This window comes from Lepidochelys kempii, chromosome 7 (genome assembly GCF_965140265.1).
Source record: "Lepidochelys kempii isolate rLepKem1 chromosome 7, rLepKem1.hap2, whole genome shotgun sequence".
Classification (NCBI taxonomy): Eukaryota; Metazoa; Chordata; order Testudines; family Cheloniidae; genus Lepidochelys; species Lepidochelys kempii.
The window spans coordinates 94342897-94363547 of NC_133262.1; the positions used below are offsets into that span (position 1 = coordinate 94342897).

The window sequence follows — 20651 nt, forward strand, 5'->3', positions numbered from 1 at the left end:
TTTGTATGGTTTAAAAAAAAAAAAAACAGGGGAAAAAGCTTCATACCTCCTTTACGCATCATAAAGGCAAAAAAAGAAGACAAATCTACTTTTAAAAAATCCATAGCATGTTGCCTTTAAGTCAGTGAAATGTCTTTGTGTGTTATAAAAGATGCCTGTAAATGGACAAATAGCAAATTGAATTCAAAATAAACTATCCCATACACCTTAACACTCCACTGTGGGGAAAAAACTGTGCCTCATGGCTTCCAAGAATTTCTATTAACGTGTCATTTTTGAGTGCCCATCTGTTTATTCTGTTCAGCTTTTTAGTCAGTTTTTAAACTTCTAATATTCAATTATAAGCATTAGCTTGGACTATGTACAACCTTTCAGCAGTGATATATACTGAATTATTAGTAAGTATATTGGATTACTGGTACATGCCATGAGTTTGTGACTTAAGAAGCCTATGCAAACTTAGTTACTCAGCTACTGTAGCAAAACTTAAAGAACACATCATGTCTGCTTGGCAGATATAAGATAAAGTCATTGAAGTCTCATTACAATGGGACAAGAATTATTGGAGAGAAGGAAGAGGAACCACAACAGCAGCATCCCATTGACCCTGTGGAAGTCCCTCCAGTGGTACCATTGCAGTATTAAGGGGAATGTGGCTAGTGTACAGACACTCTATGGCTTTGTTGCCTGGCAAGCCACAGGAAATTACCACCAGAATTCATGTCAATTTCCACAGGATACCACTCCATGCTCTCTGTGCTCCCCCCTGGAGAAGACTAAGTCATAAGGAAACGATCGTCACACAGTTAATAACAGAGCCATACTATAAAGAAGAAAGGAGCCTGAGCAGTAGCATGAAGATACTGTCTCTCAGCTTGATTGCTCTGAGGCAATGGTTCTCAACCAAGGGAACATGTACCATCAGAGGTACACAGAAGTCTTCCAGGGGGTATGTCATCTCATCTAGATATTTGCCTAGTTTTACAACAGGCTACATAAAAACACTAGCGACATCAGTACAAACTAAAATTTCATACAAACAATGACTTGTTTATACTGCTCTATATACTATTATATGGTAAGTATCACAATGAAATATAAGTAAAATATTCATATTCCAATCAATTTATTTTATATGGTGAAAATGAGAAAGTAAGCAATTTTTCAGTAATAGAGTGCTGTGACACTTTTGTATTTTTATGTCTGATTTTGTAAGCAAGTCATTTTTAAGTGAGGTGAAACTTGGGGTACGCAAGACAAATCAGACTCCTGAAAGGGGTACCGTATTCTGGAAAGGTTGAGAGCCAGTGCTCTAGATCTCCATGGGATTTCAATACAGCTCTGAGGATATTGATGCTATTAGAGGACCTCCTCCTTCGGCCTTCCTTCTAGTGGGATGATGATGACATGTCCTAACACCTACTCTAGTGGGCTGATACCTCTGTAATGCCACAGCTCTTGACTTGCAGTTTCCCATGTAGCATTTTTTCTACAGGAGCTGACATAGCACTAAATCTTTAGAGGACTGAAGGTTATTTTTAGCTTTGAAGAGTACTGATGACTTCTCAATAACAGTAAAAAACACAATCAACCCCAAAGAATCAATGGGAGTCAAACTACAAAAATAACAGATTACTTGAAATCAAAATGCTGCTAAAAAACTAACTGCCAGTGTAGCTCACTCATGTGATCCCTCCACGATTCCACTCAGTAATTTAACACCCCTGCCAATTATAAAGCCAGACTGTCCTGTCCTGTGCAACAGTGCAAGGAAGTGAGAGGACATGACCACTTTAACTAAGTGTGCTGTATCAACGCTTGTAGCATGCAGGAACAACAGCTATTCTACCCAGCAGAAAGTGGTACCTGTACATTACAGAGCATAAACTACAATGAGTATAGCTCCAGGGAGTTTACTTCCTCTTCCCAGAACATTGGGAACACTGAATAGGAGACTGTGACTCTAGGAGTCAGTCTCCCTGCTGGGCTGCTCCAAAGACACTGCAACAACATGCTGCCCTCACTCTGAGAGCAAACCAGTGATCTAACCCATAGGTAGTAAACAGCAAACACAAATCCAACTCTGACATCTAGAGAATGTCTTTTAGAGTTCACATTTTTGTGCATACAGTAAAGAGAAAATTTTTACACATTACACTAATTGTTTCAAATAAATAAGAGACTAACAAAATTTCTGTCACTGAAGGAAGATATATGGGAAATTGAATTATACAATTTCATTTACTATGATAGATTACTGGGGTATTAACAAACCAAAAAGGGACCACTATTTCACCATTTCTACTGAACTCCCTAATGAGCACTTTTATTCTTGGTACTTAAATTGTTTTACAGTATTAATAAAAGTTTCTATTTCATGTCCTAAACTATATTTCCATTGTATTCATGCTTATTTAAGTAAAAACTGTTTTCTGAAGTTTCTTAATTAAGATCCTAAAATTATGTTATTTTTCATGTAACTTCTGTTAATTTGTAATGGCATACTTGAAACAAAGGAAAGGAATGATGAAAAGACCTGACTATATGATTCACTATGTCTTGACCTTACTAGTCTTTATCAGTCTGTTAATAATTGTAAAAGACAAGTAGATGAACCCATTCAATGAAAAAGTTACACTTCAGTTACAGAAATAAATTCACTCACCTTTTTACATTCATCTGCTCTTTTAGTTTGCTGTACATTTCCAGTACTATATAAAACAAAAATATTAACCCATTTAGATCTTATTGCAAACTAAATACATTAATAAGTTAATAAGAAAAAGAATATATACTTTAAAATGGAAAATATATACCATATATTATTTTAGTCTTCGTTTCACTTAAACACTTTTCTCAGTAACATATTACAATAGGAAGACCAACTAGAAGTAGTGAAAAATAAGGTTCTAGATTGCAGATTAAGAGAAAAAAAGTGAACTATTAAAGAGAAGTTAAGTAGTAAAGAATTTAAAAGTGAAACAGTAGTTTCAAACTTTTCTCAGTGTAAGCACACCAACTTTTGTTTAAATATCTGTCAACCAATTATGTTTATAGCACATCATAAAAAACGTGGGGAATTTCAAATGTATGATCAGTTAATGGGAACAGTTCATAGAAAGGCAACAGTACCATCTACTGTCATTATCCCAAGTCACAACAGAAAGATTACGCAGTACAAAGAAAAAGGTTCAAACCTATCTGCCAACGTCATAAACAGAAGTCAGTCTTTATAGATGTACACTATGAAATGCAATGTTCTCTAACTATATACGAAACAATGTCTCAAGATGGTGATGTTCAAAAATATACTATTGTAAACTGCACAATGTTGAAAGATGCTACTACAAATAACGTTCACAAACTTTTTAATGTTTTCCCTTAAATTTTTAACCACAGGAAAATAAATGTTAAACAACAACTTCAAAGGTTTAAACGCAAACATATTTATTGTATGATAAAAATACACATGCTTAATTTTTTTGTACAATCTATGTCCTCTCGTTGTTAGTTTTCAAACAAAGCTTTATGTTTACCCTATTACAATTATTATAGAATAAATATACCATCATGAGATCTAAATTTGGACACATTTGTAAGATCCTAGTAATTCCTCTGCTAAATTCATGTTACAGAACATTGAAATATGAGAAAAAAAATAAAACTTCTGTTGCATTTTGGGTATAATGACTTATCTCATTGGCTACTGTATTTAGCCAAATGTCACTATTGTACATATTTGTAACTCACCTGGAAGACACAACTGCAGTTTTTCCACTACTGTTGTAATATTCCTCTGCTGAATTCTACATCGGATGATTTCCTCTGTTTGGGCTATCACCTTAGATATTTTGTAAAAAATTACAATTAAATTATGCAAACAAATTTAATTTGCTGCAAATATTCAATTAAAAACCATTTTCTCACCTCTTTCCCAGCATCTTGAAGCCTTCGGTTGGTATCAGTAACTTGGACCTTAAAAATAATTTCACCTTTGTTAGACAAATATGCATATATTGCCCTGATGTAACTGCTCACCCTTGTAATTAGATCATGCTTCATGAGAAATTTAGAACAAAGAAATGCAAATTCAAATTAACTCTACAGCTTGAACTTGAACTTTTGATTGCAAAGGGCTTTTGTTAACTTCAATTACTTATGACAGTTCTTTCTAACAGATTCTGTGGCAAACTTCTCAAATTTACTTGGGATTTTTGAACTTTACTTGTTTCTGTAGGTCTGTCAAACAATTCAAATCACTGACCCAATTGACCACTGGTCCCTTTTTGATAACCTCAATAAGCTCTATGTGCCATTCATTGTCTGTAAGAAATGGTGATTGCATTTTATGGTAATTAAACATTCATACTTTGCTGAATGCAAACACTGGGTGGTTGATTAACATCAAACGTGGAAATCTCCAAACCACAGCAACATTTTAATGCTGCAGGTGCAGGCAAAGCTCGACCTCAGATTTTCCCACATATTAAGTGACTCATTAGGTCATCATAATAAGGAAGCACATTCTAGTTTATTAAAAATCTCATTAATTTCCAAACAAAGATGCTCAATGACCTCATTGACGCTGTATTTGGTCTCTTGTTATCTGAATATCCTTTATATAATGCTCTTCTAATCATAACCTCTGGTGAACTACGCTCATTCTGTCTGGTGTGCATATTTTGCTCTCCAAAGTGTAAAGAGAGCTAAAAGGGACAGGTCTCACAATTCACTATTCTGCATTCTGACTTCTGAGTAAACCTTAGTCCTCACTTCTAATGAATATTACCAACACCACCTACTCTTTTGGGGAGCACAAGAACACTTTTTAAAAGATATGCAACTAAAAGTGGAGGCTTTCCAAAAGAATCAAGATTTCTCACAATATTTTTTCTGAATCTGAAATTGAGAAGTCTGATACATAATTTGGTAATCAAACTGAGAAAAACACAAGATCTACTATAAGAAATATTACTTTTACCAATACTTTGCCATTTAAAAGTCTTCCAGAATTACTTAATAAAATGGTAAATTGATTTTTGGCAATGTTTTACAAAAAATTATAAATGAAGAAATCAGAAAATGAGACCTAAAAAAAAATATGAACATGGCAAATTTATTATTCTAGTAGACAAGACATTCCTAAATAGCTATACAATTTCTGAAAATTTAATTGTAAACATCAGGATGTGTATGTACATCATGAAAGTCTTATCCCTTAAAAAAGAAACATTCCATCTAGTATTAATCAATGACAGCAATATACACAAGTTTAAATAAGTAGTTTCTTACCTTTAGTTTTTCTGCATCAGCCCTTACTTTAAGAAGTTCTGTAATAGCATCCACAAAGCCCTGATGGTGAAAATTACACATCTTTTCTATCTCTCTGTCATGGTTACGTATGCAAGCATCTAGTTTTTCCATAAATCTTTGGTGTGCATTTGGCTGGTCATCATATACAGACCTGTTAAATACAAATTATAAAACAGAACTTTCTTCTTTCTGAATAGTATAACAAGTAGAGATCATTACTGAAATCTTAAGGTTTTTATCTTTTAAATTCAAACTTAATATCACAATGACATAATTTGTGATCCACACTGCTGATATTATTAAACAAAAGACATAATCCAAAACCGAGCTCTGAACCTGACCCTTTTGGCATTAATCCTGGTGCTTAACTAGTTACATCATGGTTGACCTCAGCCTCACTGGTCGGTTACTTATGCCCTTATGCTCAAATATGAGTACAAAAGACTCAGCTTCTCCAACTGCTTCAAATAGCATGGATCACTTTTTCATCAAATTCCACTGTTTGTTAAATATAAAGAAGTGCAAATATACACATTTATTTTTCTAGATTGTCTAACAACAGATTTGCCCAATTAAATACATTTTGCATGACTCTAGCCAAACACAGTTAAGAAATATCCTGAAGTATTCAGCCTCCTAGTGAACTACAATCAACAGTAACTAATAAAATGCAATCTTTTTTCTCATAAAAAGATCTATATACAGTTCCAAGAGTGCAATAGGGCCAATATTTTAAAACACAGATGCCTAAAGTTTCCACCTAAATCTATGTTTAGGCACACAAAAGTGGTCTGATTTTCAGAAGTGGTGAGCCACCATCACTCCTATTGACATCAGCCCTTCTGATAATCAGGCTGTTTTTATTTAGGATCCTAACTATGGATTTAGTTACCTAATTTTAGGCATCCAGTTTGAAAACTTTGGCCTTGGGACTTCACAGACAAGTAAGGAGTCTGGGTTCTTCTTCCTGTGCCTCTTATAATCCTACAGATGACATATAACTGAGAACTAGCAAGCAGACACAATAAAAAGCAAAGTTGAAAATGTGGTTTGTTAGTTCCACCTGTTTTAATAATATTTGGTTTTGGAGTTTGGGGTTTTCTTTCTTTTTTTTTTTTTTTACAAGGCTGGAGGTTGGTGGGTTGGTTTGTTAATTCTTTGAAGGTAGGACTAGGATTTATAGGTCTCATGGAAGAATTGAACATGGAGCTTGTTGAACTTGCTCAAGGGAACAGTAGTCACATGAAGAAGGCATAGACATCAAAATGGGTAAGGAAAGGATATAGCGGGTGGTTAATCTTTAAGCTTCAACAGAAGGGGCATACAAAGAGAAGTGTGAGGTATGGGCAGCTAAACAGCAGAGAAAAGGACAGAGTCCTTAAATCTGATCAGTGGGGGAAAGGCAATCAAAGGATTAGAACAGAGACTTGACATGGTCACAGTGGCGGACAAGACAGATGACTGTTGGAATGGCAACACAGACAATGCAAGAGCCAAGGAAACTAGTAAGAAAGTTTTAGTACTGCCAACCCCAAATGTTCAAAAATCATCAAACTCCCAAAATCATGAAATTGGCTTAAAAATCATGAGATTTTTTAAAAACTGAATTATTTTAATTTGCCTTGTAGTTTTTGAGCCTTTTCACGTTTTCAAGCTTTTCTTCACAAACAGGAGGGCTAGAAACTTACTACTTCCCTCCCAAAAAGAAAGTTGAGATTCTCATGTAATCATAGGTGCTGCAGCACCACCTAGCTTGAAGGGGTTTCCATTATATACAAGGTTTGCAGTTTGGTTCAGTGGCTCTCAGCACACCCACTATAAAAACTGTTCCAGCACCACTGCATGTAATCACCTGACCTGGGCTTTAAGGAAAAACACCAAGATACTGTAACTTGGACAGCGTTTTTGGCCGTGTATAGAGACAGATGATACATCTGGATTTTGAGTACTTTAGTCACAAAACTAAAAATATTTTCCATTTTGCTGACACCTATAGGTGAACAGTCATGGCACAAAAGAGAGCCTTGGACAGGTCATCTTCCCTGGAAGCCTCAACTTTCACTTCCCCCTGTCAAGGTTCCTTCCCCACTCTGAACGCTAGGGTACAGATATGGGGACCTGCATGAAAACCTCCTAAACTTATCTTTACCAGCTTAGGTCAAAAACTTCCCCAAGGTACAAAATATTCCACCCTTTGTCCTTGGATTGGCCGCTACCACCACCAAACAAATACTGGTTACTGGGGAAGAGCTGTTTAGAAACGTCTTTCCCCCCAAATACTTCCCAAAACCTTGCACCCCACTTCCTGGACAAGGTTTGGTAAAAAGCCTCACCAGTTTGCCTAGGTGACTACAGACTCAGACCCTTGGATCTTAAGAACAATGAAAAAGCATTCAGTTTTCTTACAAGAAGACTTTTAATAGAAATAGGAGTAAATAGAAGTAAAGAAATCCCCTCTGTAAAATCAGGATGGTAGATACCTTACAGGGTAATTAGATTCAAAATATAGAGAATCCCTCTTGGCAAAACCTTAAGTTACAAAAAAGATACACAGACAGAAATAGTTATTCTATTCAGCACAATTCTTTTCTCAGCCATTTAAAGAAATCATAATCTAACACATACCTAGCTAGATTATTTACTAAAAGTTCTAAGACTCCATTCCTGGTCTATTCCCGACAAAAGCAGCATACAGACAGACAGAGACCCTTTGTTTCTCTCCCTCCTCCCAGCTTTTGAAAGTATCTTGTCTCCTCATTGGTCATTTTGGTCAGGTGCTAGCGAGGTTACCTTTAGCTTCTTAACCCTTTACAGGTGAGAGGAGTTTTCCTCTGGCCAGGAGGGATTTTAAAGGGGTTTACCCTTCCCTTTATATTTATGACACCCCCATTGTAGTTGTTTATTGCACTGTTCCTCAAACATTAGGAAAAATACAATAAAACCAAAATATTGGAAAAGGTTAAAATAAGCAAAGATATAGTTGTGATGGAAATCACCCCTGCATTCACACCCTACAAACTCCTGTAATAATCTTTGTACAAAATATGCCCTGTGAGGTATCGTTTGAAAAACTAATAACTCACTGGTCAACAATATCATGATGAAACATGTGTAGTAACATAATATTTAAATTTAGAAATGTGAGCTGAAATTATAACTGAGGTGTGTTTTTCAGACATGTCTGGGGAGTGGGCAAATCTGTTTCTCAAAGACAAAGGACAAACTGATGCCTCTAGCCAGATGTCATCAAAGGTGATGGGCCATCACCCATCAAGAGGACATTCTTTGGCAAGGAAGAGGAGCAAGAACAAACAGATCTGCATCTTAGCAAACAAACAACAGTATGGAACCTCTTTTCAACACAAAACTCCATAACTCCAACCTCATGGTGGGAATGAACTTCATCTAGGGGTAACGCTCAGGAAAATAAAATAAAAGGGTGACTGAACTATAAAACGGAGGGGCAGAAACACCCCCAAAGGATCTCTCCCTATATTTCTCTCGCTCCTTCTCACCTAAGACAACAAAAGAAAACAGCCATTGGATTTTGGCAGCAGGCCCTGGCTGAGTGTTTGGTCAGCAATATTTCTGGAAACATGTGGTAAGGGACTACACCTTGAACGAAGTCTAATTCGTTAAGTTTAGTCTTTATATCTCTTATAACCATTTCCAACTTTAATGCCTTATACTTGTACTCATTTAAAACCTATCTTCTTGTAGTTAAATATACTTGTTTTATTCTTTAATTAAAACTAATCCAACATTGTGAATTGTTTGTGTAGCTTCATTTTAGGTAACAGACTGTTGTATATTGATCCCCTTAAAGGGGCAATGGACCTAATATATCTGGACTGTCCAGAAGAGGGCTGGACAGTGCAGGACACACATTTGGGGGAGGGGCGGTGATCCAGGATTAGGAGTGTGTTGGGATCACTCTGCAAGTGGTAATCAAGGCTGGTGGAAGCGAGAGTGTGACTGATGTGTGGCTGGCAGGATGCAGCTATACACAGACATTCAGGGTGCTACCTGCATGCTGGAATGCTGTTTGTTAGCAGGTCGGAGTTACAGCAGCAAAGCACTGCGAGGCACCCAAGTGCGCAGGGCTGGGATCACACAGCCCCTCCGTGGTCTGGACTGCACCCCAGAATGTCATAATAGTACAGGACACCAGTGTGAAAACATTCCTGATACTTTAGTTTTACTTTTCTGCATATATTTTTATAAACAACAAGCTTTTGTTCTCTCTTAAAAAATGAGCTTTCAATACAGACATCCCCTTAAGAGAGCCTTCCTATATGATAGCATGTGATTTCTTATTTCTGTAACTTACTATAAAAACTTAGCTTTAAAATTTTCAAAAAAGGGTATTTGCTATGAGTGAATTCCACCCCAAGGCAAGCTTTGCTCAAGGCCTTCCATACCACTTAAACCCTTAACAAAGAATGTGATGCAGGGTCCCTTCGATGGGGTCTCTGCACTGGAGTGAATTTCAGTCATAAAAACGTCCTTTTTTCCCCCTCTCATTTTTTGGCAAAGAGATTTAACTTTATTCTTTTTTTAAAAAGTTGCTGAGATCTTGAGTCCACAGAGGGAAAACTAGGAAAAACAGAAAATATTGAGGGACCTACTGAGATATTTAAGTGGAGATTCATATTGCTTTCTTAAGGTAGAGTCCATTTATTTGTCCCTAGAGTACAAGGGGGAAATGTTAGCCTCTAGCAAAGTAGAGGATTTCTTCTCCCCCACACACCCCAACCCCTGAGACCTACTACTGCTGGATTAATCTTTGAAGAAGACCAACAGTTTTCCACAGTGTCTGGAAGGAGGCTGTAGAGTTAGTTTGAGGTTCAAGAATTGGGGAATGTAGAGTCTGGAGCCCTCTAACTTTTTGTAACCACCTTGGCCAAGTTCTTGGGGAGGGGAAGAGTGCTATCCTTCCAAGTCTCTACAGGGAAGTATGACTTCCTTCCTCTGACTATACTCTCTAGGGAGCTTGGGGGTTTACAAGAGGCATAGAAACTTACTTGCTTAACAAAGCTAGAATTGAAATGTCTGACAAGGCCTGGCTCTTCTGAGGAGAAAAGGGACACAGAAGAGATGACAACTTCCCCTTCCTCTTACAGGGAGAGCCTTGAACTATTGAGAGTTTTTCCCATTTTGATCCTGACTTACACTTAGAACGTCCAGCTGGGGAAAGCAGTTGAAGTCAGAGGAGTAAAAGAGGTATTGAGCAGCCCTGCATAAAAAAGGAAGTTATTTTCAAGAGCAAACAGATCCCTGGACTCCCAGATAGTCTGATCCACTAATACACGCAAGAAAGTAATGCAGGGTGCTGAAAACTGTACTCTCTAGTCTCCTACTACATCATGGGCAAATCCTGTAAGCTGCTTGACCTGGAGCAGCAAATACTGTGTTACTCCAGGGTCCTGTATGGGACAATCATCTGAGCACTATTCTGTGTCTGCAAGAAGAGGAAGGGGCTAACATGCTCGAACCTGGAGAGCTGAAACATAAGGGAAAGAACTAACTAACTAATCCTTGGAAGATATTGTGGACACATCACCTGCGCCAGGACATCACTATTGCCAAACTGTGAGCATGTTTTTAAAGGAATTTGGACTTGGTCACACTTGTAGTATTTTCTGCCCATCAAGCAAGCTGGATTACTCTATGAGAAGCTGAGGCCATTTGCTTGGAGCTAAAACAAAAGATGAATGAAAGGTTGCATGTAGAGGCAGTGCAGTTGGCTGGAAGGGGGTGGGGGGGAAGGGAAATCTCAGAAGAAAGCAATTGGTCACTCTGCTTAGCAAGTTCAACCAGCAGAGAGAAACCTACTGGGCCCAATTGTTCAATGAAGCAGAACAAATGTGAAGGTTTTCCAATAATATATACTACCCAGTCAATTGTAGTTTTGCTGGAAGAAGACTATCTATGCCATGTTAGAAGGATAGTGGCGGGAACCTTGCACGGCCAGTTCTACACATAGCATGTGGATAAAGAAAGGGCTTCATTTTCCAAGGTTATCTATCTACACTGTTCATGAATAAGCGGTTTTATTAAGTGAATTTATCACAATTTAATACCAATAAAAAAGGAGGGCTAAAAAAAATAGATGAGACCTAGATACAGAAAAGGACTTTGAAACATGATGTGACAAAACCAACTCCATATACTGAATTTTTACTATTCAGATACATAAATGGGGAAATAGTTGGGCACTAAAAGACTGGCAATATATCAAAGAAGTCATCAAACAAACAATGCCCGACAAAATTATGATCAACCAGGAAATTCTTGGAAGTACATATCCAGGTGCAAGATGATGCAGTGTCCAGTACATAATGAAAGAACCAGTATTTATTTTTATTTATGTGTTTTTGTATGGGGCTCACCAGCTTCATACCTAATACTTCCCTAATTCACAGAGGGTAGGGAAGGATAATCTCACAACACCCATGGGAGGTTGCAAAGTATCATTATTCCCATACTGCAGAAGGAAAACTAAGACATGAAAAGATTAAGTTACTTGCCAAAAGGCATACAGAGAGTCAGTGGCAGAGTCAGGAAGAAAACCCAAATCTCACGTGTCCCAGTTCAGTCTCTTAACCACAAGACAATTCTACTTGTCTATAGGGACACCTAATATTTACTGTTTTCTATACTGCATCGTGCCTTTCCATAGAAGCAGATTAACAAAATGTTGGTGTATATATTATCTAAAACATTATCTAATAGACTATCTTTAAGGTTCAGCAAATAATACAGAAAGTTACATTATAAAATGATCCTAACGTAACCATCACAGCACAGGTTTTATGTCTTACATATGTAAAGAGCTCCATCTTGTGGGAGTGATGACAAATTAAATCTTTTCTCCAAGTTGTGACAGAAAACATGAAAGGGAACTTCTAAAATCAAGTTATATCAAAGTGTTTCAAAGAAATGTATATTTTTATAACCTAAATAAATGAAAAGGTGGGAGACATTAAACCCTAAAATGCTTACTAGGTACCATTAATAAATAAGGTTATATACGCAGAGATCAGATCTACATCTATTTTTTCTTTGCTGACTAACTGGGTATGCACTACTTTAAGAATATCACTAAATACTTAAATTTTTAACTGGATGTTAAATTTATAACAGCTTTTCTTTTCTCTCTCTCTCTCTCTCTCTCTTTTTTTTTAAATCAATCAAGTCTCTTCTATTTAGTGGGAGACTCATTACTCCCACTTCATTATTATCCGTATTATTTCCCAGGCTCCATTTCCTATACAGCACATTATTGGACCTATATGATTTGTCAGGGACTCCTGAATTATGTTAGATGGGGTAGGATCTGAGTTACTACAGATAATTCTTTCCTGGGTGTCTGGCTGGTGAGTCTTGCCCACATGCTCAGGGTCTAGCTGATTGCCATATTTGGGTCTGGAAGGACTTTTCCTCCAGGGCAGATTGGCAGAGGCCCTGGGGGTTTCTCGCCTTCCTCTGCAGCATGGGGCATGAGTCACTTGCTGGAGGATTCTCTGCACCTTGAAGTCTTTAAACCACAACTTGAGGACTTCAATAGCTCAGACATAGCTTACAGGTTTGTTACAACAGTGGTTGGGTGAGATTCTGTGGCCTGCGTTGTGCAGGTCAGACTAGAAGATCATAATGGTCCCTTCTGACCTTAAAGTCTATGATTCTGTGATACTGCTTCTCCCCTCTGTCTCCCTCAATCGCTCTTACTCTCTTTACCTCACATTTTACATTGTCCCCAAATTTTCAACTCTAATTGTGCCACATGTTTGTGTTGAAAATGTGTATTGTAGAAGTTGTTGAGGTTTTCACAGCTGGAGCTTTGCATATGCAGAAGGTATTGGAGTTGCTTGGGAGCCTGGGAGCAGTTGAGGCTTTTGGTACCGGGGAAAAGATGTATGCATTTGGGAGGGGAAAAAATGACTTCACTTTGCTGGGGGGTGGAGTGTGGGGGGGGGGATGATGGGGAGGAGATAGGAGAGGGAAAAGAAGAATATGGGAAATTTGAATTCCTCATGCTCCACGGCAACCTTGACAGCAACCTCCAGCACCAAAATCTGCCAGTTCAATGAACAACACTAGAGATATACATTAGCATAATTTTTCTGCCAAAATAATCAGCTGTGACATAGTTAACAATGCTGACATTTAAAACATCCTTAGTAGGTTTCAGTATCAATATCCTTTTGAGATTAACGTGGGCTCACCTCCGTGAGAACTATTGTTTCAAAGCTGTCTACAAGCTCGTGCAGACTTACTGTGTAGTCATCACTCTAATCACGGATATCTTTTGCAAATACAAGGGCTAACTGCTTACTTTGTAAATGATAGCTTCAGTTCTGGAGCACAACTATGTGCCAACTCTCACTTTTCTACCAGCTACTTTCTTTTTATCTTTAGCGTCAGAGCTTTGACCTCAAGAACAGAAGCCTAATAGTTCTGTTCAGTTTCACACATGAACTCAACAGGGAGAAAAGCTTCAAGGACTTGTAGAAAGACATCAATTTCTTGATAGGTCAACTGTCAAACCCTCTTGAGAGAGGCACTCTTTTTCCTTGGACGGCCCTACACATCTACATTAGAGCCCTGAAGATCCCACCACCGTTTTCTAATCTTTATTCCCCTCACATAAGAGAATATTGCCTTAATTATATAGAGGGGGCCATTTGATCTACAATTCAAGGATTCTCTCCCCACGCACTCAGTGCACCAACTCCACTGAATTTCCAGCCTCTAACATCTCAAGGAGCAAACAACATTATTTTAGAAGGCCTTTTTAGCATTTAACTTTATATGATCCTCATGGACTTCTATTATAACTCTCATTCTGCTGGAAAATGCAGAGGACTGGGCATCAGGAGACATGGGTCAGGTATGCTGTGTGACTGGGCAAGTAACAACTTCTTTGTGCCTCAGTCTCCTCATCTCTATGTGGGAATATAGGATTTACTCAGACTTTTATAAAAATGCTTTAATATCCTCAGATGAGAGGTGTTCTAGACATGAAAAGTGTTATTACAGGGACTTCAAAAGAGATTAGGTAGGAACTTGGTTTATTGTATTATGTGGCTTGTGCACAACTGTAGGTTTTGTGCCTAAGGAGTATATGGACTCTTCCCAGGTAGTGACCATAGGTGCACTGACAAGCATCTTCAAAAGAGGCAGAGGAGGCCAGGAGAAGCCATATCCTACCCTGTACTGGCCAACAGTGGTGTGAAAGGAAGACTTTACACTGAACATTACTTAAGGTTGTTGAAGCTGCTGCCCTCAAAAGATGCTCCCAAAGGCACTATGCTCCCAGGAGCTCCCACTCCAGAGATGTACCTCTTCACCCTCCTCCTCACAATGTATGTTCTGTTGTAATGCCACAACTGAGCCCTGAATGTCAAGGTATGGTATTGTAACCCTTCTACCCGTCAGAGTTGGCAGCAACAAGGGCCGGGTTCAATATCTAGGGGATCCATTCCAATAACACAATGCAAACCGGCTCGAGCCCCCACCCAGTGACCTGGGACAAATATATACCACCCCCGCTGGGTGCCTCCAAGAGGCAATACTTCCCCTCTCGCAAGCACATAGTCTGAATGTAGCAAAAAGCCTTTTAATAACAGAGAGAAACAATGTGGCATTATGTTGGGGAAACACCACCAACAGGATTCATAACACAACCCATGAGAGCAAAAAAAAACCCACCCCAAGCAAATTGGGGCATGCCCTTTTCCCTTTGGTTCTTGAGTCCAGCAACCCCAAATCACCCAAAGTCCCAAAAGTCCAATGACCCAAAAGTCTCTGTCCCTGGTCTTTTCCACAACTTGCCACACCTCACCACCAGATGTCAGGGTGGAGCTCATCCTGACACTGCTTACAGTATCATTATCACATTTCAGATACCAGGGGGCAGCCGTGTTAGTCTGCATCCACAAAAACAACAAGGAGTCCAGTGGCACCTTAAAGATTAACAGATTTATTTGGGCATAAGCTTTTGTGGGTAAAAAAAACCCACTTCTTCAAATGCATGGAGTGAAAATTACAGATGCAGGCATTATTACACATGAAGAGAAAGGAGTTACCTTACATTTCAGAGACTTTTGGTCTTGTTTATTCAATATATAAATCCTGAAAACAGCTATAATAGCGCAAGGAATTTATTTTTATTTAAAATATTAAGAATTACATGAAGAGGGTTAGGAGACTAGAAACTTTACTTAAAAGTGAGAATGTTAATATAAGGAATTTTTTAAAGTAGTAAGTGAACAGAGCAAGGATATTTGCAAAGAAAAGTTTCTCAGTTTATAGGGTCAGACTTCATTTTTAACACTACCTTTGAAAATGTTTCATAAATCATTATAACAAAAAGCAAACTGATTTCTATCTCATGCCCATGGATATTTAAGGGGTGCAAAAGTTTTATGCTGCCATGTAGCACCCCAGTTTGTAAATCATTCACAGGCAGAAAGAGAAAAACTAGAAATATTAAAATTCTATATTTAGCAAGAAAAATAACAAATTTTGCACCAAAATAAAGATCAGTCTAGCAAATATTTTAAAACCAATAAAATCTCTAGACACAAACAGTCATAATAAAGTGCAAAGTTCATTTAACAAATTAATCAATTCTAAGACCAGAAGGGACCATCATTATCATTTAGTCTGATCGCCAGTGTAACACGGGCCATAGAACTTCTCCAAAATAATTCCTAGAGAATATCTTTTAGTAAAACATCCAATCTTGATTTTTAAATGGTCAGTGATGGAGAATCTACCACAGCTCTTGGGAAGTTGTTCTAACAGTTAATTATTCTCACTGTTAAAAATTTACATCTTATATCCGGCCTGCATTTGTCTAGCTTCCACTTCCAGCCACTGGATCATGTTATACCTTTCTCCGCTAGACTGAAGAGCCCATTATTAAATATTTGTTCCCCACTTAGATACTTACAGACTGTAATCAAGTAATCCCTTAATCTTCTCTCTGTTAAGATAAATAGATTGAGTTCCTTGAGTCTAAGACTATAAGACATGTTTTCCAATCCTTTAGTCATTCTCGTGGCTCTTCTCTGAACCCTCTTCAATTTATCAACACCCTTCTTGAATTGTGGAAACCAGAATTGGACACAGTATTCCAGCAGCAGTTCCACCAGTGCCAAATACAGAGGTAAAATAACCTTCCTACTCAAGGGTCCCCTCTTTATGCATCCAACAATTGCATGAGGACTCGTGGCCACAGCATCACACTGGGAGCTCATGTTCAGCTGATTATCCAACTCAAACCCCTCACCCACTTCCCAAGCTTATTTAAAGTCACAACTTCCCAGGACAGCATGGCCTATATTCATCATTCCTAGATGTATACATTTGCATTTAGTCATATTAAAACACATATTGTTTGCTTACACCCAGCTTACCAAGTGGTCCAGATCATGCTACCAGTGACCTGTCCTATTAATTATTTACGACTCCCACAATTTTTTGTGTCAGCTGCAAAATTTATCAGTTATGATTTTATGTTTTCTTCCAGGTTATTAATAAAAATGTTAAATAACATAGGACCAAGAACCAGTCTCTGCAGGATCTCATTAGAAACACACCCATTCAGTGATGATTCCCCATTTACAATTATATTTTGAGACTTATCAGCTAGCCAGCTTTTAATCCATATAATATGATTCTTGTTAATTTTATATCTTTCAAGTTTTTTAATCAAAATGTCATGCATTACCAAGTCAAATGCCTTACAAAAGTCCAAGTATATTATATCAACACTATTACCTTTATCAACGAAACTTGTGATATCATCAAAAAAAATATTAAGGTAGTTTGATAGAATCTATTTCCCACAAACTAATGTTGATTGGCATTAATTATATTACCCTCCTTTAATTCTTTATTAATTGAGTCCAGTATCAGCTGTTCCATTATCTTGCCCAGGATCAATGTCAGATTGATAGACTTATAATTACCTGGGTCAACTTAGAATCATAGAATATCAAGGTTGGAAGGGACCTCAGGAGGTCATCTAGTCCAACCCCCTGCTCAGAGCAGGACCAATCCCCAATTTTTGCCCCAGATCCCTAAATGGCCCCCTCAAGGATTGAACTCACAACCCTGCGTTTAGCAGGCCGACGCTCAAACCACTGAGCTATTTCCCCCTTGATTTGTTTAGCCTTTTAAAATACTGGCACAACATTAGCTTTCTTCCAGTCTTCTGGAACTTCTCCATGTTCCAAGACTTATTGAAAATCAACATTAATGGTCTGTTTAAACAGTGCAATGCAGAAAAGCACTTTCCTTTGCAATTAATCCTACATTACAGTTGATTATGTATGCAAGTAAAAGCAGAGTTATCTTCACTTATTCTTCCCTTATCCTATAAGAGACTCCATTATTTACATAATACTTCTGATCTTTTGCTTTAAAAGAATACTTTAAAATCAAAGAAGGATTTTAATTTATTAACCCTGCCATAACTTCTACATACATAGAAATGTTATATAAAATGAATATATTCTACACAGAAAAATATATTTTGTCTGTCTCAACACACTTCTCATTACTACAATATTTTTCTGTCAGTATATGCCTGGGCCACCCAGATACCCAAAGATTTTCACGTGTGCTCCATTTATATCCCATCCATTAGCATAATAAACCAGGATATATATCTGTTCTATACTTCCGTACTCTAAGTCCTCAATACACATTATTGCTCAGATGTAGACTCTCTCCAACAATTTCCGGTGAGACCATTAAGTTACTGACATTCAAAATGTAGGTTCTCATCACTCTTACCTTAATTTATTAGGTCAGAATTGAAAGGTTGCAAATTCAGTTGGTACAGACATAGCAAATTACAATTGGCTTCTTATGTGTCTAGGCTGAACTACTATGTCTAGGCTGAACTCTACAATAGCATCCTAATAATATTTCCATAACCCCACAAGTAAAAGGCATTTTACAGTAAAAAAGATTGAGAAATTTTCTGTCCCAGAAGTTTTCAATTTCTAAAGTTACCTGTGAAGACAAAACAATCTGACAGACAGGTAGCCTGGTGTAAGACAGCTGAATTCAACAGGAAAGATTAGCAATGAAAACAAAGAAAGGGAATGAGTAAACTAAAAGAACAAAGCTTCCTCGGATACATTTCATTTACCAAGAGTTAATGGCCTAGATTTGTAAAGGTATTTCCGTGCTGCTGCACCCAGCATTGCAACTCCTATCTGATTTACGAACCTGTCTCATTTTCAAAAGAGATTTAGGCATTTGGGAGACAATCAACAGGATTTGGGCTCCTAACTGCCTAAATTCCTTTTGAACACTACATTTAGATTCCTAAATCAGTTAGGCATCGCAATGCTGAGCACACCAATGACTAAATACTTCCCTTAGCTCTCCCATCAAACTGTAGCCTACTTTACAAATCATGGAATCACAAAATAAATGTTAATGCAGGACCACAGAACTTTAATTATTCCAGAAATGTAAGTTAAATGGAAACTGTCCCTTTGTACTATTTTACAGACAAGTGTAACAAAGACAAAGATAGATTACGCTGAAAAAGTTATTAGTTAATTTTCACTAGTTTTAAATACTACTTACCTGATGTATAATATTTTATATGGTACACAAGATTACTAAAAACAGCATTAAGATTTAAGCAGTTTAACTGAACTGTTTCAAAATTTAAAATATATTTTTGCACTGTGTCAGGAAAACTTAAATTTATCCATAATAAAATCAATAAGTAAATAATTTTCTATGGTGGGTTTGTATCTACTCAACTGAAATGAAAAGTTTGGTTTCCCACTCATCACAAGTACTTCAGCTAACATTCTGTTATCTCTGAAACATAACTACTCATGTTATTTCTTCTGCTCTTTTAAGCAACTACCTACCCACTTGGTTACACAGCTATAGTAGTAATTATTGTGACAATCATAGTAAAACTCACTGCTTTAATCTCAAAACTGTAAACAGTTTAGGCAATGAATGCATGCTTTACACATTCTTGCAAATACAGTACTGTATTATACACATCTGACATACTGAATGTTCTCTTCCACACTTGTATCTGAAATGTTATTTGGACTAATCTAAGAAAATGAAGAATTACTTACTTACCTGTAATAGTTCTCTGAAGATATACATGCCAATGGATTACCATTCTAGGGTTCTGTGGGACTGCACACAGTTCTGGCAGAAACCCTCCCAGATAGATCTGAGCTGTTGCATGCAAAGATGTCATCACACAGTACTTGGGTACTGTGTGCTGAAGTACTTGGGCAGTCTCTAGTGTTCCAATAGTTAGTTGTTTTCAATTATGAGGCAAAAATACTCCCTTAAAAACTAATTAAAAATTTATATAAATTAGGAACGTTACAGATCCTCAGTTTTCCATGGAGGAAGGTGAGTGAATGGTATTCCATGAACATGCAGGTCTTCAGAAAATAATAATTACACCTAATTACCTCTTCTCTAAAGATATACATCTCAGAGGATTTCTCACTCTAAAAAGCTTCATATTTCTAATAGAAAAATGTAATAGATTGCAGGCAGTGAGAGAAACATGGCAAACTGCCTGAACTAGTAAGAGCAATTTAAATATAGTTTATATTTTTTATGTATACTATAAAGGGGTTTTGGCACTTGAAGCCCCAGGAGGTAATTTGAGAAGCCAGCTACCCCATTCCAAGTGTCAAGGGAAGGCAGAAGGCAGCTGAAGGAATGACCAAAACAGATGTTGGGTGAGAGGAAGATGGTTCTAGAACAGAGGTGGGCAAACTACGGCCCGCAGGACCGTCCTGCCCAGCCCCTGAGCTCCCGGCCTGGGAGGCTAGCCCCCGGCCCCTCCCCGCTGTCCCCCCTTCCCCGCAACCTCACCTCACCACGCCACCAGTGCTCTGGCCCTCCACTCCTGCCGGGCAGTGTGGAGACATGGCTGGGTCCAGCATGGTAAGGGGGTGGGGAGCAGGAGGTCCCAGGGGGCAGTCAGGGGAGCAGAGGGTTAGGGGAGGTTGGATGGGGCAGAGGTTCAGGGGGGGCCATCAGGGAATGGGGGGGCTGGATAGGCGTGGGAGTCTTGGGGGGCCTGTTAGGGAGCGGGGGTGTGGATAGGGAGTGGATCAGTCAAGGGACAGGGAACAGGGAGGGTTGGATAGGCGTGGGAGTCCCAGGGGACCTGTCAGGGGACAGGGAGAAGGGGCAGTTGGATAGAGGGGTGGTTAGGGGACAAGGAGCAGGGGAGGTTGGATGGGTCAGGAGTTCTGAAGGGGGCAGTCAGGGGGCAGGAAGTGGGAGGGGGCGGATAGGGGGTGGGGGCA

The 20651-nt window shown here is 38.3% G+C and overlaps 1 protein-coding gene across 14 annotated transcripts in view; it reads right to left on the reverse strand.

The window, feature by feature from the left end:
• Nucleotides 1–20651, reverse strand: part of EXOC6 (exocyst complex component 6) — a 178619-nt gene that overhangs the window by 134181 nt on the left and 23787 nt on the right. For 13 of the 14 annotated variants that reach the window (XR_012160030.1, XM_073353873.1, XM_073353872.1 and 10 more), the window contains exons 2-5: nucleotides 5293–5464; nucleotides 3928–3975; nucleotides 3751–3841; nucleotides 2666–2711 (exon numbers count right to left, since the gene is read on the reverse strand). Coding sequence is in view for 13 of the 14 variants with exons in the window: in XM_073353873.1 (XP_073209974.1) it covers nucleotides 2666–2711; nucleotides 3751–3841; nucleotides 3928–3975; nucleotides 5293–5464 (357 nt within the window). In the remaining variant the exon portion in view is untranslated. The remainder of the gene's footprint in view (nucleotides 1–2665; nucleotides 2712–3750; nucleotides 3842–3927; nucleotides 3976–5292; nucleotides 5465–20651) is intronic. The other variant, XM_073353878.1, reaches the window with a different exon arrangement.